The sequence below is a fragment of the Girardinichthys multiradiatus genome, chromosome 6 (genome assembly GCF_021462225.1).
Source record: "Girardinichthys multiradiatus isolate DD_20200921_A chromosome 6, DD_fGirMul_XY1, whole genome shotgun sequence".
Lineage (NCBI taxonomy): Eukaryota > Metazoa > Chordata > Actinopteri > Cyprinodontiformes > Goodeidae > Girardinichthys > Girardinichthys multiradiatus.
In genome coordinates, this window is record NC_061799.1 from 3,330,940 (window position 1) to 3,356,472 (window position 25,533).

The 25,533-nt window shown below is 42.4% G+C and overlaps 1 protein-coding gene across 1 annotated transcript in view; it reads left to right on the forward strand.

Moving 5' to 3' along the window:
• The window catches only part of tgs1 (trimethylguanosine synthase 1), a 60,294-nt gene that overhangs the window by 33,305 nt on the left and 1,456 nt on the right, over nucleotides 1-25,533 (forward strand). The window contains exons 13-15 of the mRNA XM_047368898.1: nucleotides 19,701-19,847; nucleotides 22,090-22,306; nucleotides 23,993-24,071. Coding sequence (XP_047224854.1) covers nucleotides 19,701-19,847; nucleotides 22,090-22,306; nucleotides 23,993-24,071 — 443 coding nt within the window. The remainder of the gene's footprint in view (nucleotides 1-19,700; nucleotides 19,848-22,089; nucleotides 22,307-23,992; nucleotides 24,072-25,533) is intronic.

Consider the following 25,533-nt stretch of genomic DNA (forward strand, 5'->3'; position numbering starts at 1 on the left):
CAAGGTAGGTTGAATTCCACCGTTTTGCATTGGGACAAATGATCTGTAGCTCACACTTGTCCTCTACCACTTCATTTGCCAAATGAGACCGGCCGGTTTTGTTCCAAATGGCCTGGCATTTTGCAAAGGTTGTACGGGTGAGCCTCTTGTAGGTGTCATTCATGATCTCTGCCAGGGCAGCTTCGGTTGTTGCCACAAGGTTAAGCAGGTGACATGCACATTGCTGATGAGGGGGGAGTTGATATTCCAAACCAGAGTCTTTATCAAGGATTGCACTTGCATCATGGTAATCAATATGGTCAATCAGGTCAAGAGCATCTGGGTCAGCTTCTTCTTCATCTTCTGCATCATTTTGTGTCCCAAACATGTGGAAGGCTTTGACGAAGTTGGATCCACTATCAGTTGTGGTTCTTACAACTTTGTCTCTAATCTTGTATTGGCAATGGACATCATCAAGAGCACTGGCAAGTATATTAAATGTGTGAGACCCTCTTAATCTTTTGCATGCTAGTGCTGCAGATCTTCTTTCCAGGGACTCTTCCTCTATCCAGTGGCATGTGACTCCAAGGAAACTTTTCTGATAAGCTAAATTTGGGTAAATCTAAGTACTAAATGACTAAAGATTCAATTCATAATGTATTAAATAAGGCTTTCACGCACGCACGTCTCGCTAGCTCGGTCATCGGGTTAACCAATGGCAGCGACAATATCTGTAGATAGGGTTGCCAACTCCTTGATAAATAAATAAGGGACACCTCCTGGTAGGGCTATCCAACTCTACTGTCTGCACCTCTAGCGGCCTGGTGATTTTTTTCACCCTTTTTCTTTGTGTGAAATGACTTTGGAAACATTGGACTCGAACCCGAGTTTAATTTGATTCATGTTTTTGACTGATACAAATATCCATGGAAAAATAATTATTCAGCAATTTATAAAATAATTTATTCTTTTTGCAAAATAAAATTACTAGACAAAAACAAATATCCTTCTAAAATAAATAAACCACTATTGAAAAGACCTCCGTCCTGCTTAACTTAAAACAATATAAAAAAGCATAACAGTATAATGCAAAACATTTTCGTAATGGTGCATTTCGTGCAAACAAAAAGTCTGTAGAAAAGTTGTAAACATAAACACTTGTGCCTTAAAGGCCATGACTGTACAGGTGTAGTGAAAAAAATATTGAACTAGTGAACTAAAAAATGCAGTACTGAATTATCTAGAAACAACCTATTTTTTCCATTTATATTTCATTTGAGCTCTTGCTGCTGCAAGGAGTTGTTTGTTTTTCAGGACTGCAGAGTAAAACTCTGAGCAGGACATTTCATTAATTAGACTGACAATTAGCTCACTTCTCATTAATTCTGTAGAACATTTAAGGGTACAATAGCCTGGATGTCTGTCTGTCTATCTCTCTCTATATCTATCTATCTATCTATCTATCCCGTTTCAGCTCAATACGGGACGCATACTTTTTATTCTAAATACGGGACGATTCCGTTTTTCAAGGGACGGTTGGCAAGTCTATCTGTAGACTTATCTTAGCCAAACAGCCTTAATACACATAAAAAAATTTGAGCAATATCATATAAGTACAGTTCTAAAGCATCTTACCAAAATGTGTTTTTTTAGATGAGACGCTGAAGTTTTATAAGCTGATATGATCGTAGCAGTCAAACAAAGTTTGCACTGCATCTGGACGCTGTCTCCTTTTTTCCCTCTGTACATGAAAAATTCCTCCAGGTACGGTCACGGGTTCTCGGACCCGTCCTCCATCTTTTCCTTATCATTTTCACTGTTTACAGTGTTGTCTACTGTCTCCATTTTTGCCGTCTTTGCACTGCTTCTTCGCTCCGCTCTCGTATGTCACCTCCAGAAACCTGTAACTGCAGCGCAGCGAAGTTTTTTCTTTTTTTGTTTTCTTTTTTTTTTTTGCTGCAGTGGAGTTGACTTATAGCTATAAAGATGTGGATGAAAAGCAGGTGGCCGGGAGGTGCAAATTATGGGCGTACTCAATAGAAATTTATGATTTTAAAAGTAGCGAAGTAGATTACATGGTATAAATTGTACTCAAGTATGAGTAAAATTACACACTTTGAAAAAATACTCCTAAAAGTACAAGTACCCAAAAAATCTACTTAATTACAGTAACGTGAGTATATGTAATCCATTACTTCCACCTCTGCTTGTGTCACACAGTAACTTTAAAAGCCGCAGAGTGGCAGCCTAAATTTGAGCTCTCGCCAGATAACTATAAAAATAAACCCCACAAATTAACACTAACTGAAATCCAACCAAGAAACAAGCGGTGATGAGTGGGGGAGACAGAAAAGGAAGATGACAAACACGAGGAATCCGAAACAAAGCAGAGACGACTGAAATGAAAGACAATTCCACTTGTGAAGAAATGCTTACTGCTGATGTTCCAAAAGAAAAGCTAACGGCACTGCATGATGGACTGGCTGGCATAACAAGAGAAATGAGACGAGATGTAAAGCGACCTTGCAACATTTTTTTCTTTTTTTTTTGGACCTTGTCCTCTCCGGCAGAGTAGCGTCAGAATTGTTGTCCGATTGCCAAGAAAAAGCCCAAGAGATTTACTTTCACAAGTGGAGCATTACAGCTAACGCTTTAAAGCTCTGCTTGATATTTATAAAAATAAACTTTTTTAGAAACTGCTTTGGGATTATTTCAATTGTTACGGACACAGAAACAGAAAAAAATAAGAAGCATGAAAGAGAGGTGGGGCAAAAAGGAAAAAGGGAGAGAAGGAGAAAAGAATGGAGGGAAGAAAGAAGAATGAAGAGAATACAAGACAACACCCAGCTTGCTTCTACACCTGCCGAAACATTCATATTACCAGCTTTTTTACCAAAAATTACACGGTGCATATGAATACAAGATATATTTAGTTGTAAATACGGCTCAATATAGAACATGTATCTGTTAACACCTGAATCTAAACACCTGTGGGTCTGAGTGTGAGCGCGTTTGTGTATACCACAGCACAGGGGCATACTCCTACAGGTGAGCTCCATCCCCAAAAAGCCGACGAAGCCACACCCACACAGCACAAGCTCCACACAGCCCCACTCCAGGCACCCCCGTCACATCCCGCCCCCACTAAAGGCACGCCGCAACGGCAAGCAAAGGGCCCTGCGCAAACGCTACCCCGCCTACAGGTGCAACAGGGCAGACACCACCGAGCACCGCGCCCACAACGGAACCCCACACCAAGATGGGACATACTCACCCGGCAAGAGGTCCCCGGCCAGCGGCAAGAACCCGGGGCCTGTGGCCCACACCGCCCCGCAGCCACACAAACACACCACATTACCGGCACTGCAACAATAGCCCAGGGAGAAACTTTATTCAGCTCAGCTCTACCATCGCCGCTCAGCCAATCCAAATCCTGGTGACCCACCCAACCCCATTTTCAAAGACAAAATTGAAAGCTAGCGGAAAACACAAAGGAGTTACAAGATCAAAGGACAGTAGATGAAACACAAAACAAGAATAGGTGAGCTTGAGAAATGGAACGTTGAAGTAAAACAAGCTTTATTGGTGGTCCTTAAAGAACATCAAGACTTGAAGGAAAAATTGACGGATCCAGAAGGGAGGTCACAGAGAAACATGTCCTAAATCCTGGAAGGAGCGGAGGGGGACTCGGTCCCCTGCTACGTGGAACAACTACTGCGAACAAAACTGGATCTACTGGCAGAGACCCGTCTCCTGATTCAATGGACACACAGAGCAACAGCACCCAGACCTCCGACTGGATCTACACCAAGATCAATAAGTGTGAACTTTCTTCTCTTTTATACGAAAGAAGCAATCCTTAGAAAAGCATGGCAGAAACTAATCCCAATAGATGAGAAACCACTGTTTTTTGACAACAACTATTCCAGTGAAGTGCTTAGGCAGCGTAAAGAATTCAGTAACATTAAGAAGATACTAAAGGAAAACGCATCAAATTCCAAACACCTATGACAAAGTTCAGAAACCACTGGGAAGATGGCCCGAAAACGTACAACAATCCACAACAGGTGACGATATCAGCAAAGGAGCAAGAGGACAACATAGAAAAAAGGATCAGGGAGGTGTACCAGTGGGAGCGGAACCAAAGGAAATCAACAAAGAGAGGAGCTATCCAGAGAGCAAAACATAGACTTCAAGAGTTTCAGAGAGAAGATGCAAAATAAATAGAGGGGGGTTGCTGTACACTATGTTAACAGTGGGGAGGTGGACAGTGGGAAATATAATAATTGCACTTGTAATAGTCGGAATATCAATATCCCAAATTTTAGTTGTATTGTCACTGGGTTGGCCACTTTCTATAACTGCCCACGTGCCATGGTTGAAGTGGCTGAAATTGGTTTACATATTTTAATTTTCCTTACTTTGATTAGTCTTGTGAGATCTAAGCTAAAACTGCAGCTTAACACACTACCTCTACTAAGGGGCCCACTTTTAATAGGAGGTTCTACACCTTTTCTACCAACTGGACATAAGGACCAGGAGAAGATCCCTGGATCTGCCGAGTAAATGTTCATACATGTTCTTTTTATTGTTATAGTTCTCAATGTTCTGTTTAGTATCAGGTTGACTAAAACATATAACCACTTTATTAATTCAAATTCAATTCAAAAATACTTTATTAATCCCAAAGGGAAATTAAATGTTGTTGTAGCTCATATTATGTAGGTTTCTTCAAAGAGCCGTTGTAGATGCTGATGGCTGTGGGCAGGAAGGATCTCCTCTAGCGCTCCGTCTTACAGCAGATCTGAAAAAGCCTCTGACTGAAGACACTCTGTTGTTGTAGGACAGTCTCATGAAGAGGATGCTCAAGGTTCTCCATAATGTTCTTCATTTTATGAGGAATCCGTCTTTCCACAATAATCTCCAGAGATGATGATGATGCAACTTAACCAGTAAAAAATTATATCTCTTAATGTGAATGGGTTAAATCATCCAATAAAGAGGAAAAATGTTCTAAACAAGCTCAAAAAGAAAAAGTTGACATAGCTTACCTACAAGAAACACATCTCTCTGACCAGGAACATAAAAAACTTAAAAATGTGGGTTTTAAAAATACCGATTTTAGTTCCCTTTAAAGGAAGCAGTAAAAGAGGAATGGCTAACCTAATCTCTAACATAATAAAATTTGAATGTCTAAAAGAAGTTAGGGACAGAGAAGGTACAGGGGTTGGACAATGAAACTTAAACACCTGTCATTTTAGTGTGGGAGGTTTCATGGCTAAATTGGACCAGCCTGGTAGCCATAATGCAGTTTTATTTTGTCACACTTTTATTTTGTAAAGCTACTTTACGTATTTCAGTGACTTATACTTTTTAACTCCGTTTTTTATTTTAAGCTCTTTTTATTTCATGTTCTTATATTCAAATGAGGGTCGGAGTTTTATCTGCTGGGTGGCGCTGGGACAGCAGGGCCGAGCTCAATTCCGGCATGCTGTCTTCCGCCGGCCACTGCCACAGTTGCTGCCGCCAGTGCCGCAGCATTCCAGAGGGAGCCAGGGGATTCTGGTGCCAGACCGGCCGTAAAAGCGTGCCACGGCGATTGCCTCTGTTTTTGTGGAAACCAATGCTGATTATCGGCAAACATTGTAATTATTGTTTTTTATTTAATAAACAGCGTTAGACCCATAACATAAGGTGGCTGTATTTACTTGAGATGGAAAATAAATAGCACTATGTGTGTGTATGAATGACATGCTGAAAGGATGACAAAGACTTAGTGCACTAACAACTTCCACAAAAACAGTGGCAACCGCCTTGGCAGGCTTTTATGGCTGGTCTGGCACCTTCTGGCATCCTCGCAGAATCCCCCTGGCTCCCTCCAGCATGCTGTCTTCTGGCAGGCAGTGGCATGCTTCTGCCGGCCACAGCCACAAATTGAGCTCGGCCCTGCTGTCCCAGCGCCGCCATTCAGTTGATTTGGCAGGAGAGGATTCTGCCCTAGGTGGGGGCAAGGACTCCTGTAGTCCAAAAAGCAGACGTGTCTCCATCTAAGAAACTTTTCTTTAGCTTCTCACTGTATCTTCTCCTTGCTGCTTTGATGTCCTTGGTCAGTTTGTTCCTGGCTTGCTTATTCAGGGCCCGATCCCCACTGCTGTGAGCCTCTTCCTTATCCCTCCACAGCTTCCTGAGATGAGCAGTGACCCAAGGTTTATTGTTATTGTATGTGCAAAAGGTCCTGTTCCGCACACACATGTCCTCAGAAATTAATGTATGATGTCACCACCTCTGAGTTGGTTTAAATCAGTGGCTGAAGTTTTGAAAACAGTACAATCTGTGCAGTCAAAGCAGACCTGTGATATCTGCTTTGAGTGATCAGTCCACTTCTTAACAGTCTGAACCACAGGATGCATGATATGCATCCTTTAAAGTTGTATAGCAGAGGCCCAGAGTGCTTTATCCCTGATGGGACACTTAGTGTGCTGTCTGTATTTGGGAAGTTCATTGGAGAGGTTTGCACTGTTAAAATCCCCAGGAGCAATGATAAGAATCTGGATGTTTTTTCCCCACGCCTGGTATCATCTCAGCCAGTTGTGTTTCAGCATCTGATATGGAGCCTTGAGGTGATACGTAAGTGCCAACCAGTATGGATGAGGAGAACTCCTTTGGTGAATATAACGGTTTACAGTTTATGAGAAATGACTCCAGGACTACATGTCTTCTTCAGCACTCTGGTATCTTTGCACCAACCTTTGTTTATATAAAAGCAGATTCGGCCTCCTCGCTTTTTTCCAGAGAAACGAGAGAGCAAAGCTCTCAAAGTTGGGAATACCTCAGTGATTCTTCTGTCATGCATAAAGGTCATGCATGCAGTTCAATTTACCAGCATTAGTCCTGATCATCAGAGCTGAAATATTGAGTTTGAAACCTACTGGTTTAATATGTAATCTGATAGTTTTTGCATCTCTGTTAAGGGTCCTAAGACCTATCAGAGTAGCCGTGTAAGATCAGAGTGCGTACACAAACATATTGCACACAAATTAAGGCTGCACGATTCTACATGTGATTTCCGATAATATTTTTGAACGTTATAACGATATGACTTTGGATAAATGAACAAAACAATTGTTCAGTTCTGGTTAAGGTGGCCACGTAGGAAGATGTCTTGAACCTCCTCCCGCTGTTCCTACTGAAAGGTGGACAAAAAAAATCACTGTTCACGTACAATTTATTACAAAAGGGATAACTTAAGGTATGATGCCTAACTCGACTAAAGCACTTAAAGGAAAAAGTGAGCCATCTAATCAAACAAAGCGGTTCGACCACAAGCTCTGTAAAGAAGCTCGTAAAGCTAACAAAAGCATGGCTATGCTGGAAGGGGAAAGCAAGTCAGGAAACAGTATGTCTGATCAAATACTGGGGGGCTTGGTTTATTGAGAAATATATTTTCCTTGAAACTTGATAATGTGATGGTGATGTTACAAGACATGAAAAAGGAGATGAAAAATTGTAATGAACCTGTGTTGTGAGCAGAGGAGCTTATTGCCACCGAGGAGGACAAAGTGACTAGCTTACAAGCTAAAGTATGCACCTTGCAGACTAAAAACAAAATTATGGCGGACAACCTTATGGACTTGGAAACGAGGTATCGCCGAGAATGTGTGTGCTTTTCTAGAGAAGTGGATACCCGAGACGCTGGGGAGTGGGGCGCTTCAGCCCTCAGTGAGTTTAGAAAGAGCTCACAGAATTAGTCAGAGAGGAGGCAGCGCCGCATGCCCGAGAGTCCTGGTAATGAAGTTTCTCAGTTACCAGGATAAGCAGGCTGTCATTTGAGCTGCAAGGGATAAAAAAGACGTCTACTGCAAAGACCAACGGGTTTATTCAACATGTTTATGTTCCTAAATACGCAACACTGATCACTTAAGTGTAAAGTTGTCCTTTACTCGTCGTCTTCCACTTTATCCTGAACCAGGTCCCGGGGGCAGCAGACTCTGTAGAGATGCCCAGACGTTCTTCTCCCCAGACAACACCTCCAGCTTGTCCTGGGCCTTCTCCTGAGGGAGGAGTTCCAGGAGGCATACGGATGTCTGAGCCAGTTCGGCTGACTCCTCTCGATGTGGTGGCTGCGAACCTCCCCAGTGCATGCTGTAGGTCTTTGCTAGAGGGGGCCAGCAGAATCACATTATCTGCAAAAAGAAGAGACGAAATCTACTGTTCCCTAAACCAGACCCCCTCTTGACCTTGGCTGCTCCTGGAAATCCTGTCCATAAAACTTATGAACAGGATCTGTGAGAAAGGGCAGCCCTGCCTGAGTCCAACATGCAACGGCAACAGGTTCGACCTAGTGCTGGCAATGTGGACCAAACTCCTGCTCCGGTTGTACAGAGACCAGACGGCCCCTAATGAAGACCCCCAACTCTGTACACCTGGAGCGCCCCCACAGGGCCCATGAGGGACACGGTTAAATGCCTTCTCCAGGTCCACAAAACACATTTGGACCAGTTGGGCAATCTCCCATGAACCCTCGAGCACCCTGTAGAGGGTGTAAAACTAGTCCAGTGTTCCACAGCCAGAATGAAAACCACACTACTCCTCCTGAATTTAAATGCAAGATGGCGCCGCAGATGGTCGCCTCGGCGTCTTGGTGCGCATTGTTTTGTTTTGTTTTTTGCTTTAAAACGGTTTTCTGTGATGGTACCCGGAGCTCTCTCACCAGAGAAGAACTCATGAACATCAGGGCTACTACACCAGAGGAGTTATTTCCAACTTTTCTGCCTACTGCTCTGGAATTTTTGGACTTTCTGGTCAAAGGTGCGCTCACCTTTGTTCACGCGGTGAAACGCCGGAAGAGAGGGAAACGGGCTGGGGTGCTGGTACGACTTCGCCAGCGTGGACTACGAACACCGTTACCTGGAATATTTCTCTCTAACGTGCGCTCACTTCCCAACAAAATTGACGAACTACAACTGCTGTTGGGGAAAAACAGGGACTTTTATTCATCGGCAGTTTTGTGCTTCACGGAGACGTGGCTGTGTGGATTAATACCGGACTCTGCGCTGCAGCTGGCAGGATTCCAGCTCTACAGAGCGGACAGAGACACAGAACTCTCTGGCAAAACGAAAGGTGGAGGAATCTGTTTTTACCTCAACAGTGGTTGGTGCAACGACGTGACAGTGATTCAGCAGCACTGTTCTCCAGACCTGGAAGCCTTCATCATAAACTGTAAGCCTTTCTATTCCCCCCGTGAGTTCGCTTCGTTCATCCTGGTCGGTGTTTACATCCCGCCGCAAGCTAACGTGCAGGTCGCACAGCGTGGAGCGGACCAACCCGGACTCCTTAGTAATCGTCGTTGGTGACTTTAACAAAGGTAATCTCACCCACGAACTCCCCAAATATAGACAGTTTATAAAATGTCCGACCAGAGAGGACAACATTCTGGATCACTGTTACACCACCATCAGAGACGCTTATCACGCCGTCCCACGTGCTGCACTGGGCCAATCTGACCACATCATGGTCCATGTGATTCCTGCATACAGGCAGAAACTAAAGCTCTGCAAACCTGTTGTGAGGACGACAAGGAAGTGGAGCAGTGAGGCTGTGGAGAATCTCCAGGCGTGTTTAGGCTGTACAGACTGGGATGCGTTCAGGACTACTACCAACAGTCTGGACGAGTACACAGAGGCTGTGACTTCCTACATCAGCTTCTGTGAGGACCGCTGTGCACCATCATGCACCAGGGTGAGTTACAACAACGACAAACCCTGGTTCACAGCTAAACTCAGAAGGTTAAGACTGGATAAGGAAGAGGCCTTCAGGAGTGGGGACAAAGACATATACAGAGAGGCAAAGTACAAGTTTGGCAAGGCAGGGAAAGAGGCCAAACGACTGTACTCTGAGAAGCTCCAAAACCAGTTCTCAGCCAACGACTCTGCGTCTGTCTGGAAAGGGCTCAAGCAAATCACCAACTACAAACCGAAAGCCCCCCACTCCATCAACGACCGACGCCTCGCCAACGACCTGAACGAGTTCTACTGCCGCTTTGAAAGACAAAGGGACAGTCCTGCAACCATCCCCCACGACGCCCCCAACAGCTGCAGCCACAATCCACCACCCCCATCTCTCCAACCTCAAGAGGGGCCTTGGCACCTCCAACCCCCACCCTGAAGTTCCCCCCCACCAGCCCCCTACCCACGCCGAGGACGGCTCTTTCCATCCAGGAGAGGGACGTCAACAAACTCTTCAGGAGACAGAACCCCCGGAAAGCTGCTGGTCCGGATTCTGTCTCACCAGCCAGCCTGAAGCACTGCGCTGATCAGCTGTCTCCAGTCTTCACACATTTTTAACACCTCACTGGAGACATGTCATGTGCCAGCCTGCTTCAAGTCCTCCACCATCGTCCCTGTCCCCAAGAAGCCAAGGACCACAGGGCTTAATGACTTCAGACCCGTCGCCCTGACCTCTGTGGTGATGAAGTCCTTTGAGCGCCTTGTGCTCTCACACCTAAAAGACATCACCGGCCCCCTCCTGGACCCCCTGCAGTTTGCCTACAGAGCCAACAGGTCTGTAGACGATGCAGTCAACCTAGCCCTTCACTTCATCCTCCGGCACCTGGACGCCACAGGAACATATGCCAGGATCCTGTTTGTGGATTTCAGCTCTGCCTTCAACACCATCGTCCCAGTTCTGCTACAGGAGAAGCTCTCCCAGCTGAGCGTGTCCGACTCCACCTGCAGGTGGATCACTGACTTCCTGTCTGACAGGAAGCAGCGCGTGAGGCTGGGGAAGCACGTTTCTGACTCCCTGACCATCAGCACCGGTTCCCCCCAAGGCTGTGTTCTCTCTCCTCTGCTCTTCTCCCTGTACACCAACAGCTGCACCTCCAGTCACCAGTCTGTCAAGCTTCTGAAGTTTGCGGACGACACCACCCTGATCGGACTCATCTCTGATGGTGACGAGTCCGCGTACAGATGGGAGGTGGACCATCTGTTGGACTGGTGCAGCCAGAACAACCTTGAGCTCAACGCTCTAAAGACAGTGGAGATGGTTGTGGACTTCAGGCAGAACCCAGCCCCACCTGCCCCCATCACCCTCTGTGACTCCACAATTGACACTGTGGAATCTTTCCGCTTCCTGGGAACCATCATCTCCCAGGATCTCAAGTGGGAGCCAAACATCAGCTCCCTCATCAAGAAAGCCCAGCAGAGGATGTTCTTCCTGCGGCAGCTGAAGAAATTCAACCTGCCAAAGACTATGATGGTGCACTTCTACACAGCCATCATTGAGTCCATCCTCACCTCCTCCATCACCATCTGGTACGCTGCTGCTACAGCCAAGGATAAGGGCAGGCTGCAGCGTGTCATTCGGTCTGCTGAGAAGGTGATTGGCTGCAGTCTACTGTCGCTCCAGGAACTGTACACCTCCAGGACCCTGAAGCGGGCAGGGAAGATTCTGGCTGATCCCTCCCACCCCGGTCACAGACTTTGAAACTCTCCCCTCTGGCAGGAGGCTGCGGTCCATCCGGACCAAAACCTCATGCCACAAGAACAGTTTTTTCCCATCTGCCACCAGCCTTGTTAACAAAGCCCGGAAACCACCTTTTCGACTATTGGCCGGACTGTCCTCTCCAATACCCTGGGATAGGCCTTACCAGAGAGGCTGAGGAGTGTGATCCCCCTATAGTTGGAACACACTTCCAGTCCCCCTGCATATGAAGGGGGACCACCAATCTGGTCTGCCAGTCCAGAGGCACTGTCCCCGACCACCACGCAATGTTGAGAAGGCATGTCAGCCACGACAGCCCCACAACATCCAGAGACTTGAGGTACTCAGGTGTACTTGAGGTACACCTTAGTGACTTCAGCCTGTGTGATGAAATGGTCTGACTCCAAGTCCCCAGTCTCTACTTCCACCAGGGAAGGCATGACAGGAGGATCCATATATAAAGATGATAAATTAGGAAGAAATCCTCCAAGATGGCGGTTTCAACGTAAATGGCTACAACTTTGTACTTTTTGAAATGAATTTTGTTATTCAAATTAATACTACACAAACAACACAGTGTATAAAATGGGAAGCATTTAAGGCATTCTTTATAGTATTAAATATATTATTTATATATATTAAAAAAATATATGTATATATATAAAAATACATATATATATATATATACAGGTCCTTCTCAAAATGTTAGCATATTGTGATAAAGTTAATTATTTTCCATAATGTCATGATGAAAATTTAACATTCATATATTGTAGATTCATTGCACACTAACTGAAATATTTCAGGTCTTTTATTGTCTTAATACGGATGATTTTGGCATACAGCTCATGAAAACCCAAAATTCCTATCTCACAAAATTAGCATATCATTAAAAGATTCTCTAAACGAGCTATGAACCTAATCATCTGAATCAACGAGTTAACTCTAAACACCTGCAAAAGATTCCTGAGGCCTTTAAAACTCCCAGCCTGGTTCATCACTCAAAACCCCAATCATGGGTAAGACTGCCGACCTGACTGCTGTCCAGAAGGCCACTATTGACACCCTCAAGCAAGAGGGTAAGACACAGAAAGAAATTTCTGAACGAATAGGCTGTTCCCAGAGTGCTGTATCAAGGCTCCTTAGTGGGAAGTCTGTGGGAAGGAAAAAGTGTGGTAGAAAACGCTGCACAACGAGAAGAGGTGACCGGACCCTGAGGAAGATTGTGGAGAAGGGCCGATTCCAGACCTTGGGGGACCTGCGGAAGCAGTGGACTGAGTCTGGAGTAGAAACATCCAGAGCCACCGTGCACAGGCGTGTGCAGGAAATGGGCTACAGGTGCCGCATTCCCCAGACCTGGGCTACAGAGAAGCAGCACTGGACTGTTGCTCAGTGGTCCAAAGTACGTTTTTCGGATGAAAGCAAATTCTGCATGTCATTCTGAAATCAAGGTGCCAGAGTCTGGAGGAAGACTGGGGAGAAGGAAATGCCAAAATGCCAGAAGTCCAGTGTCAAGTACCCACAGTCAGTGATGGTCTGGGGTGCTGTGTCAGCTGCTGGTGTTGGTCCACTGTGTTTTATCAAGGGCAGGGTCAATGCAGCTAGCTATCAGGAGATTTTGGAGCACTTCATGCTTCCATCTGCTGAAAAGCTTTATGGAGATGAAGATTTCATTTTTCAGCACGACCTGGCACCTGCTCACAGTGCCAAAACCACTGGTAAATGGTTTAATGACCATGGTATCACTGTGCTCAATTGGCCTGCCAACTCTCCTGACCTGAACCCCATAGAGAATCTGTGGGATATTGTGAAGAGAACGTTGAGAGACTCAAGACCCAACACTCTGGATGAGCTAAAGGCCGCTATCGAAGCATCCTGGGCCTCCATAAGACCTCAGCAGTGCCACAGGCTGATTGCCTCCATGCCACGCCACATTGAAGCAGTCATTTCTGCAAAAGGATTCCCGACCAAGTATTGAGTGCATAACTGTACATGATTATTTGAAGGTTGACGTTTTTTGTATTAAAAACACTTTTCTTTTATTGGTCGGATGAAATATGCTAATTTTGTGAGATGGGAATTTAGGTTTTCATGAGCTGTATGCCAAAATCATCCGTATTAAGACAATAAAAGACCTGAAATATTTCAGTTAGTGTGCAATGAATCTAAAATATATGAAAGTTAAATTTTCATCATGACATTATGGAAAATAATGAACTTTATCACAATATGCTAATATTTTGAGAAGGACCTGTATATACACTGCTCAAAAAAATAAAGGGAACACTTAAACAACACAATATAACTCCCAAGTAAATCAAACTTCTGTGAAATCAAACAGTCCACTTAGGAAGCAACACGAATTGACAATCAATTTCACATGCTGTTGTGCAAATGGAATAGACAACAAGGGGAAATCTTTGGTGGTTAACGAGACACACTCCGTAAAGGAGTGGTTCTGCAGGTGGGGACCACAGACCACTTCTCAGTGTCTGTGCTTTCTGGCTGATGTTTTGGTCACTTTTGAATGTTGGTGGTGCTTTCACACTCGTGGTAGCATGAGAGCATGAGATGGACTCTACAACCCACACAAGTGGCTCAGGTAGTGCAGCTCATCCAGGATGGCACATCAATGCGAGCTGTGGCAAGAAGGTTTGCTTTGTCTGTCAGCGTTGTGTCTAGTGCCTGGAGGCGCTACCAGGAGACGTGGAGAAGGCCGTAGGAGGGCAACAACCCAACAGCAGGACCGCTTCCTCCGTCTTTGTGCAAGGAGGAACAGGAGGAGCACTGCCAGAGCCCTGCAAAATGACCTCCAGCAGGCCACAAATGTGCATGTGTCTGCACAAACGGTTAGAAACCGACTCCATGAGGATGGTATGAGGGCCCGACATCCACAAATGGGGGTTGTGCTCACAGCCCAACACCGTGCAGGACGCTTGGCATTTGCCAGAGAACACCAGGATTGGTGTTCGCCACTGCTGCCCTGAGCTCTTCACAGATGAAACCAGGTTCACACTGAGCACATGTGACATATGTGACAGTCTGGAGACACCGTGGAGAGCGATCTGCTGCATCCTTCAGCATGACCGTTTGGCAGTGGGTCAGTAATGGTGGGGTGGCATTTCTTTGGAGGGCCGCATGGCTCGCCAGAGATAGCCTGACTGCCATTAGGTACCGAGATGAGATCCTCAGACCCCTTGTGAGACCATATGCTGGTGCGGTTGGCCCTGGGTTCCTCCTAATGCAGGACAATGCTAGACCTCATGTGGCTGGAGTGTGTCAGGAGTTCCTGCAAGATGAAGACATTGAAGCTATGGACTGGCGCGCCCGTTCCCCAGACCTGAATCCGATTGAGTACATCTGGGACATCATGTCTCGCTCCATCCACCAACGTCATGTTGCACCACAGACTGTCCAGGAGTTGGCGAATGCTTTAGTCCAGGTCTGGGAGGAGATCCCTTAGGAGACCATCCGCCGTCTCATCAGGAGCATGTCCAGGCGTTTTAGGGAGGTCATACAGGTACGTGGAGGCCACACACAATACTGAGCCTCATTTTGACATGTTTTAAGGACATTACATTAAAGTTGGATCAGCCTGTAGTTTGTTTTTCCTCTTTAATTTTGTGTGTGACTCCAAATCCAGGCCTCCATTGGTTAATAAATTTGATTTCTATTGATGATTTTTGTGTGATTTTGTTGTCAGCACGTTCAACTTTGTACAGAACAAAGTATTCAATGAGAATATTTCATTCATTCAGGATTTATTTGAGTGTTCCCTTTATTCTTTTGAGCAGTGTATATATATATATATAGCTGCATCTAGTTTCTTGTGACTTGGGCAAACATTCTACAAACAGGGTGACAAAGATGGCAGGTTGCTGGCATGGCAAATAAATCAATTATAAACTAAACAACCAATCACATCTATAATAAGACAAATGGACAAATTTTGCAAGACCCCCCAAAACATTTATGCTATAAACTAACTATAAAATTAGAATTTATTAATACTTTTTTTTACAGATTAGACATACCTAAAATCTCAAATTAAAACAAAGACCATTTGAATTTAGAAAGTACTAAAGAAGAATTAGGGGTAGACATAGATAGTATGAAATCTGGAAAAAGAGCATGACCGGACAGCCTTCCATTCCAGTAGATTTGTACAAGATTTTTAAAGACAAACTTTTAACTCCATTTTTAGATATATTTAAATAAGTTTTCCACTCAAATTATTTCCCTCCCTCAATGAATGCTTCCATAATTACCTTTTTGGCGAAGCCAAGTAAATCTCCAAACAAATGTGGAGATTTTAGGCCAATTAGTCTGCTAAATTCGGATCTAAAAATAATTTCCAAGGTTCTAGCATTTGGTAAGAATTGACCGAGATCAAAACGGATGTGTTATGGGGAGGCAAGGCTTTCATAATGTGAGGAGAGTGTTAAATATAATTCATTATAACAAAGGCGCACCGGATTCAGCTCTTTTATCATTAGACACCGAAAATGCGTTCAATAGTGTTGAATGGTTATATATTTTTCAGGTTCTGAAAAAATTTCAATGTTAAAATAATTTTATGAAATTCGTCTAAATACTGTACAATGATCCCTCAGCTGAAATAATAACTAACAGAAATATTATTAAACCAGTAAAGATCAAAAGGGGCTACAAAAAAGGCTGTCCAATATCGCCTATGCTGGTAACCCTTGCAATAGGCGCACACCCTCAACTTAGTGGAATTACCATTGGACCCTCAGAGCACAGGATTTGCCTATTTGCAGATGACGTGGTCTTATTCCTCTCAAAAATAAGCGAATATATACATATTATTTTGGAAATCATCAAATTATTTAGTGAGTTTTCTAGTTACAAAATAAACAAAACCTAGTCGTCTATTCTGTTACTAAATGCAAATGGGAGAATTAGCCCAACCTCAGGTATAGTACAGTTTAAGATAGTGACACAATTTAAATATCTGGGAATAGATATATCCTCAGATCTCGAACAAGTAGTTGGGACCAATTACAGATTAATAATTTTAACATTTAAATGAACCAATTTGTTTATCTCAGTTCAGTCCAATGTGGGGTAACCAATTATGTATACAGGTCCTTCTCAAAATATTAGCATATTGTGATAAAGTTCATTACTTTCCATAATGTCATGATGAAAATTTAACATTCATATATTTTAGATTCATTGCACACTAACTGAAATATTTCAGGTCTTTTATTGTCTTAATACGGATGATTTTGGCATACAGCTCATGAAAACCCAAAATTCCTATCTCACAAAATTAGCATATCATTAAAAGGGTCTCTAAACGAGCTATGAACCTAATCATCTGAATCAACGAGTTAACTCTAAACACCTGCAAAAGATTCCTGAGGCCTTTAAAACTCCCAGCCTGGTTCATCACTCAAAACCCCAATCATGGGTAAGACTGCCGACCTGACTGCTGTCCAGAAGGCCACTATTGACACCCTCAAGCAAGAGGGTAAGACACAGAAAGAAATTTCTGAACGAATAGGCTGTTCCCAGAGTGCTGTATCAAGGCACCTCAGTGGGAAGTCTGTGGGAAGGAAAAAGTGTGGCAGAAAACGCTGCACAACGAGAAGAGGTGACCGGACCCTGAGGAAGATTGTGGAGAAGGGCCGATTCCAGACCTTGGGGGACCTGCGGAAGCAGTGGACTGAGTCTGGAGTAGAAACATCCAGAGCCACCGTGCACAGGCGTGTGCAGGAAATGGGCTACAGAGAAGCAGCACTGGACTGTTGCTCAGTGGTCCAAAGTACTTTTTTCGGATGAAAGTAAATTCTGCATGTCATTCGGAAATCAAGGTGCCAGAGTCTGGAGGAAGACTGGGGAGAAGGAAATGCCAAAATGCCAGAAGTCCAGTGTCAAGTACCCACAGTCAGTGATGGTCTGGGGTGCCGTGTCAGCTGCTGGTGTTGGTCCACTGTGTTTTATCAAGGGCAGGGTCAATGCAGCTAGCTATCAGGAGATTTTGGAGCACTTCATGCTTCCATCTGCTGAAAAGCTTTATGGAGATGAAGATTTCATTTTTCAGCACGACCTGGCACCTGCTCACAGTGCCAGAACCACTGGTAAATGGTTTACTGACCATGGTATCACTGTGCTCAATTGGCCTGCCAACTCTCCTGACCTGAACCCCATAGAGAATTTGTGGGATATTGTGAAGAGAACGTTGAGAGACTCAAGACCCAACACTCTGGATGAGCTAAAGGCTGCTATCGAAGCATCCTGGGCCTCCATAAGACCTCAGCAGTGCCACAGGCTGATTGCCTCCATGCCACGCCGCATTGAAGCAGTCATTTCTGCAAAAGGATTCCCGACCAAGTATTGAGTGCATAACTGTACATGATTATTTGAAGGTTGACGTTTTTTGTATTAAAAACACTTTTCTTTTATTGGTCGGATGAAATATGCTAATTTTGTGAGATGGGAATTTTTGGTTTTCATGAGTTGTATGCCAAAATCATCCGTATTAAGACAATAAAAGACCTGAAATATTTCAGTTAGTGTGCAATGAATCGAAAATATATGAATGTTAAATTTTCATCATTACATTATGGAAAATAATGAACTTTATCACAATATGCTAATATTTTGAGAAGGACCTGTACCTGGTAGAGCTGATGCAATGTTTAAAGCATTGAAAGACAAAGGACTCCAAATAATTCAGAATCTTAATCTACCTGACTGATATATTAATGATTTTTCAGGATCTACAAAATAAATTCTACTTGGATAAGAAGCACTTTTAAGTACCTTCAACTCAGAAACTTCATAAGTAAGAGTCAAACTAACAAGCTGACAAAGCCTGCTCATTCAACTTTGAAAAAATGTTGACAAAGGATATTCTGAAGAAAGGCATCATATCCAAATTGTATTGCTTATTAATGTTGCACGTTTCTGAGGGTTCCTACAATAGACTTGGCGCTTGGAAAGAAGATTTATTAGTTGACCTATCTTAGGAAGATTGGCAAGTTGCATGTAAATTGGCTCAAACTAGCTCCATCAGCACGGGTCTTAAAATGATCCAATTTAAATGGTTAATGTAACACCAGTAGACCTCAACAGGTATAATAACCAAGAGATGCCTGACATGTACAGAAGACAGAGGGACTCTGGCTCACCGTATGTGGTACTGTAACAACTACATTGTTTTGGAAAGAGGTAAAAGATATAACTGAGGAAATCATCTCCAAACAAATATTATTGGATCCAAAGTTTGTATTTGGACTTTACCCATAAAAACATAACTATACTAAAAATGGACATTTATAAACCTAAGTTTGCTCGTAAAAGACTTATAGACCGACTGTCAACTAATGGATCCGACAGATGTTAACTGCACTCCCACTGGAAAAGATTACATATGAGTTAAAGGGAAAACATGACTTCTTTGAGTGTGTCTGGAATCTCTTCAATATGTCTTAAAGATCTAAACCTGCCAAAAGACCGTGCAAGTGACTGAGGGAGGTGTGCACTGCAGTTCCTAAATATGAACAATTCTCTTAAGGCAAACACACTGATGTATTTGAACTCCTGCTATTGAGATGATGTATGGGGTTTTGTGATCGGTTGCATTATGATCAAGATTCTGTGAGGGACATTTGCTGTTGTATTTATTTTAACTTGCTTTAAACACAGTGTCTAATTAGTGCTATTATTGTTTCGCTACAGCATATTGCTTTGAGCTGTTTTTGTTTAAACTGCTTAAAACTTTAATAAAGATATTTTGGCAAAAAAAAAAGTGAACCAAATAGTTTTACTTGTTTTTGAAAGAGGATCAAGAAAATGTTTGAAAATGATGCTTTAAATCATGCTAACTGCATTGGTAAATTTCCCTTTTTACATAACTTTTATAGCCTTGCTAAGTATTATTAAAATTTTGATCTCTAAGAAATCTAGACATTTAAAAATGAGCACGTGACTGTGTGCTGGATAAAGACCAATGAATTGTGATACTTGGTGCAACACAACAGGCTATCACATTGCTCTTTTTTCAGTGTGAAGTTCCCATGGTTCAGGTGCAAACTCCATGCATGTTATGAACTCACGTGCTCTTAGTTCCTGGAGACTTCTTGTCATCAGGACTCTTTCGTCACTGTCAGATACTCTACATTCTCTTGCAGTGTGTGCCATACTCCCACAGCAAGCACAACACAGTTTTCTATGTGAAAACAGCCTTACAATTTTACTCTTTGTTGCAGAGGGGTGGTTCTCTGTGACACCAGAGAAGATTGCTGAGCACATTGCCCTCAAGGTTGAACAGAGCTTTTCTGACTCTCATCTGGTGATCGATGCCTTCTGCGGTGTGGGAGGAAATGCCATCCAGTTTGCACTCACTGGAAAGAGAGGTAAGTATACCATTTATTTTGTGCTCTATTGATGTCCCATCCCAATAGAGGGTCCTTTACATTCCAGTGAATACGATTTTAATATTATGTGATGTTTTGTTAATGGTCCTGTTAGGGATTATGATTATTGATTATAAATAGCACTTAATAATGACAATTAGTTAATTTTCCAACATTCCATTATTTGTTACAGCCTACTTCCTGTAAATGCCAAAGCCTACTTCATTGACTCATTTTAAGCATGTCTTTAGTCAGTTGATTATTTGGTTGAATTTGCTTTGTTTTCTTCTTTTATAATTGGTTTACATTTCTGTTCTTTTAATGTGTGTCTGGCTTGTGTTGGAATTTCTTCTTCTTTCTGATTTTATGGAGAAATACTTTGAATTACAGATATGAATTGGTGCTATATAAATAAACTGAATTGAATTGAATTGAAAATTGAATTGAATTACCCCATGGTTATGTAAATGGGGCTCCACAGTACAGCATTTAATTTAGGCATTTAAGATGAATTAGTTGCTGTGTTGAGTCTGAATCAGATACATCAATCTACTGCTGCACAGAATTGCACCCTACATAGTTATGTGCCTGTTATAATAGAATATATTGATATGGAAAGGTGTGGCTCGTGGCACAGCTCAGTGCAGGTTGTCAGACCTTCAACAAGGAATATACATTGCTTTAAAAAAACAAAAGTAGAATCTATTTTTCATAATGGCTATCTAATGTAGATCTGGCAAAAACTGACTTTTCTGTGCTTCTAAGAGCTGAATCCGTGGTTGAGTGTGTAGTGGTGTGATGAAGAGTAATAAAGGAGAAAAGGGGAAAAACGTGACCAGCCAGCACAGGCCGGGGCCCATTTAAACTAACCAAGTCTGGATCAACTTGGTTAAAATTCGGTTTTATTGTTTTTCATTCATTGGAACATTTTTTAATATTTCAGTAATGTTATTTTCTTAGCTTACTTACAATTGTTAATTCCATAGAGAGGACTGCCAAACCTCCTGTGCTGTGATGTACACAACCAGTGCCTCCATGAAGAGACAACCTTGATGTGTAAGGTGTCTCAACAATTTATCTTAAGCTGCTGTCAGACATCAGGACCTATCAAACATGAAGGGCTTTCTCTGGTGAATTTTATTATATTTTTTCTAAACTTTCGCCAAAATTAAATCAGGTATTTAGAAATTCAAATTATGCCAGGCCAGTGGGAGTTGATAATGTTAGAAATGTATCACTTTATCAGCTTAGAAACATAAACATTCATTCTTCCGCCCTTTAAGTAGTTAGATTTCATGTTTATTCAATCAGCCATTATAGAGTAGTGTGATTACTTTGTGCCTAGATTTAGTATGACTATGCAATTTACAACTGAACTGTTAATGTTGTTTCTGAGAATCACAATTTTCTTCTCAGTATTTTCATGCAATTTACACTCACTGATAAATGGATTTAACCCTTTAGACAAATAGACTTTGATATAGTAAAGAGTGCTAAAATAATTAAATTAAGACTTGTATGATTACATGCTGATGCTTTCCATGCATTGTGTGTAAGTGTTGGCAGTGAGACATTTATCCATCTAATATTTCCCTTCAGTATAATGACATGCTATGGTATATAATGTTTTCCTGCACTTCTGATATAAACAATTGCCTTTCTACATGACAACAAAAGTACCTGAAAAGATCTAAGTTAATAATTAAACAATCATTTATTTCTTTGTAAACTGGGTAAAATTATAAAATCAAAGAACAAAATTCAGAATAAAACAGAATAAACCACCTCCTCAGAGTCATGTGGGCAGCCCAGGAAAGAGTTGGCCGTCCTAACACGGCTTTTTTTGGTGAAACCCCGTCACACTATTGCTGCTTTTTGTTTTAGTGGTGTTAGAAGACACGATGTCCTAAGAACATAACTCAAAAAACAATAATAAAAACTGACAGTGACATGAACAGAAAACAATGTGTGTGGAGAAGTTGCAGCAAAGGCGGGATGTTTTTTAATCTAACATAAGAGCCTCATTGGAACACAGATTCTAATTTGTTCATATGACTGTATATGTATATGTGTGCTAAGTGCAAGGACAGCTGACCTTCTTTTAAATGTTTGAAAGTTTTTCAGTCTGCATTTTATTCCTTTTGAAGAGTCATATTGTAACTTCCGATGTATCCGAGTTCCTATATAGACGTTACAAGTTATCTAAAACACGTTCTCCTGTTTTGTTGTGTGCCTCTTCTAGTCTTGGCCATTGATATAGATGCAGATCGGCTGGACATGGCTCGACACAATGCTGTTGTCTACAATATTGTTGACCGAATTGACTTCCTGCAAGGAGACTTCCTTCAGCTGGCACCTACTCTGCGTGGTGATGTGGTCTTCCTGTCCCCACCATGGGGCGGACCGGACTATTTGAATGCGGATGTATTTGACATTAGGACCATGATGGAACCTGATGGATATCCTTTCAAGTGATGCCAATTGAAATTTTGTATTTGTTAATTTGCTTGAGGAGGGTACATAAATATGTGACACATTAAAATCCTTTTTGGTCAGTTTAAACTCCTAAAGACATGCCCAAAATCCATTGTAAATTATGTCAATTCATAACTAACACTCTTGTAACCCCTCCATGGGCTCCCACCTTACCGTGGTGGATGGGTTTGAGTGTCCCATTGATCCCAGGAGCTATGTTGTCAGGGGCTTTATGCCCCTGGTAGGTGTTCAGGGTGATGAGCTGTGTTACTTTTACGCCAAACAGTTTGATTTTGGTTTCATCTGACCAGAGCACCTTCTTCCACATGTTTGGTGTGTCTCCCAGGTGGCTTGTGGCAAACGTTAAACGAGACTTTTTATGGATATCTTTGAGAAAAGGCTTTCTTCTTGCCACTCTTCCATAAAGGCCAGATTTGTGCTGGTACGACTGATTGTTGTCCTATGGACAGACTCTCCCACTTCAGTTGTAGATCTCTGCAGTTCATCCAGAGTGATCATGGGCCTCTTTGCTGCATCTCTGATCAGTCTTCTCCTTGTTTGAGATGAAAGTTTAGAGAGACGGCCGCGTCTTGGTAGATTTGCAGTGGTCTGATACTCCTTCCATTTCAATATGATTGCTTGCACAGTGCTCCTTGGGATGTTTAAAGCTTGGGAAATCTTTTTGTATCCAAATCCAGCTTTAAACTTCTCCACAACTGTATCTCGGACCTGCCTGGTGTGTTCCTTGGTCATCATGATGCTCTCTGCGCTTTGAACAGAACCCTGAGACTATCACAGAGCAGGTACATTTATACGGAGACTTGATTACACACAGGTGGATTCTATTTATCATCATCAGTCATTTGGGACAACATTGGATCATTCAGAGATCCTCACTGAACTTCTGGAGTGAGTTTGCTGCACTGAAAGTAAAGGGGCCGAATAATTTTGCACGCCCCACTTTTCAGTTTTTTATTTGTTAAAAACGTTTGATGACACATCCTATAAATTTCATTCCACTTCACGATTGTGTCCTACTTGTTGATTCTTCACAAAAAATTTGAATTTTATATCTTTATGTTTGAAGCCTGAAATGTGGCAAGAGGTTGAAAAGTTCAAGGGGGCCGAATACTTTCGCAAGGCACTGTAGTTCCTATCTATGGTCGTGAACTTTGAGGGTGACTGAAAGAACAAAATCACGGATACAAGCGGCCGAAATGAGTTTCCTCCACAGGGTGTCTGAGATAGTTTGAGAAGCTCGGTCATCCGGGAGGGACTCTGAGTAGAGCCACTGCTTCTCCATGTCGAGAGGAGCCAGTTGAGGTGGCTCGGGCATCTGGTTAGGATGCCTCCTGGAAGCCTCCCTGGTGAGGTGTTCCTGGCACGTCCCACCGGGAGGAGCCCCAGAGGAAGACTCTGGACACGATGGAGGGACTTTATTTCTTGGCTGGCCTGGGAACGCCTTGGGATTCCCTCAGACGAGCTGGCCCAAGTGGATGGGGAGAGGGAAGTCTGGGTCTCTCTGCTTAGGTTTCTGCCCCCGTGACCCGATCTTGGATATGGATGGATGGATGGATGGATGGATGGATCTCTTGTCAGTCAGAGATGTCAGCTTTATATTAAAAATTGCAAAAAGTCAAATCTTTGTTTTCATCCTTAACCAGCGACACCTTCAAGATCTTCAGCCAAGCAAAACAGATAACAGAAAATATTGTGTATTTCCTGCCCCGCAATGCAGATGTGAATCAGGTACACATTCTCCATGTGTGAATATGTCTGTGTACTGGTTGTCTTTATATTGCATTACAGTATTATATAAAATAGTCTCAAATCATAACATATGGTCTGAAATAACTAAAATGAAACAGAATGTGACAAAGTTGTGCCATTTCTACATAAGTCCTACCATGACAGGGACCTGTTAATCTTTCAGCAAGAGTCTATTTTGCGCTAACAACTATTCCATTTTTGTACAGACCAAAATAAATTAATTGACTGTGAGCAATCACAATGTCTCCCACCACATACATAAGGCTGTTGCAGAACTTGAGAAATCCTTCAGTGACAGACTGCTGCATCCTAGGTGCACAAAGGAGTGTTATCACAGATCCTTCCTCCCAGCAGCTGTTAGACTTTATAATCATCAGTGCTCCTAACAAACGGACACCCCTGCTGTTATATGCAGTTTTTCCATGTCTTGTAAATAGTCTGTTGTTGTTTTTATGCACAATTATACATTTTGTATTTTTTTTAAATAATCTAGCTCAGATGCACATTTCTTTTAATCTGAGTATGCTGTTTTAATAACTGTATAGTATTTGTTTCTTATTCAAATTCAATTCAAAAATACTTTATTAATCCCAAAGGGAAATTAAATGTTGTTGTAGCTCATATTATGCAGGTTTCTTCAAAGAGCAGTTGTAGATGCTGATGGCTGTGGGCAGGAAGGATCTCCTGTAGCACTCTGTCTTACAGCAGATCAGAAGAAGCCTCTGACTGAAGACACTTGTTGTACAACAGTCTCATGGAGAGGATGCTCGGGGTTCTCCATACTTTTCCTTATTTTATGAAGAATCCTTTGCACATGATCTCCACAGGTTCCAGAGGAGTCTCCAGAATAGAGCCAGCCTTATGTTTTAAATGATCCATTAGTATTCAGGCTGTTATTCTTATTTGTTTTATTTTTGTTTTTTATTGTTTTAACTTTTTGTGTATCTGTATGCGTCCATTTTTCCATTTCACTTTGCTGCTGGTACACCTTAAGTTCCCCACTGTTGGATAATAAATAATATTTCTATTTTTTAAAGTCTAAATATGCAGATGGTCACATACTTACTCACATAAAAGGTTTACCAGTTTTCTGAAGCAACATTGTATTAATGTTGCACCTTGAGTCCACAGCTGTTTCCATACAGAATTATAGAAAGTCTGAATTAATTCATTTGTTTAGAATCAACCGGGGATTATCTAAAGCAGAATGTGGAAACAGTTTGTTGATTTTATGATAATCTGAATATGAAGTTAAAGTTTCTCACAAAGCTCAAATTTGGAAACCCAATATCAGATCTGACTGCAATTTGTGTTTTAAACTTTTGACGGGTTTTCAGGTTTTTGGTGTAAAAAATCCTTTGTTTAAAAAAAAAAAAAAAAAGAAGTAGGTTGCAAATAAATGCATTGTGAAACATTTTAAAGGATTTAATTTAAAAATTCA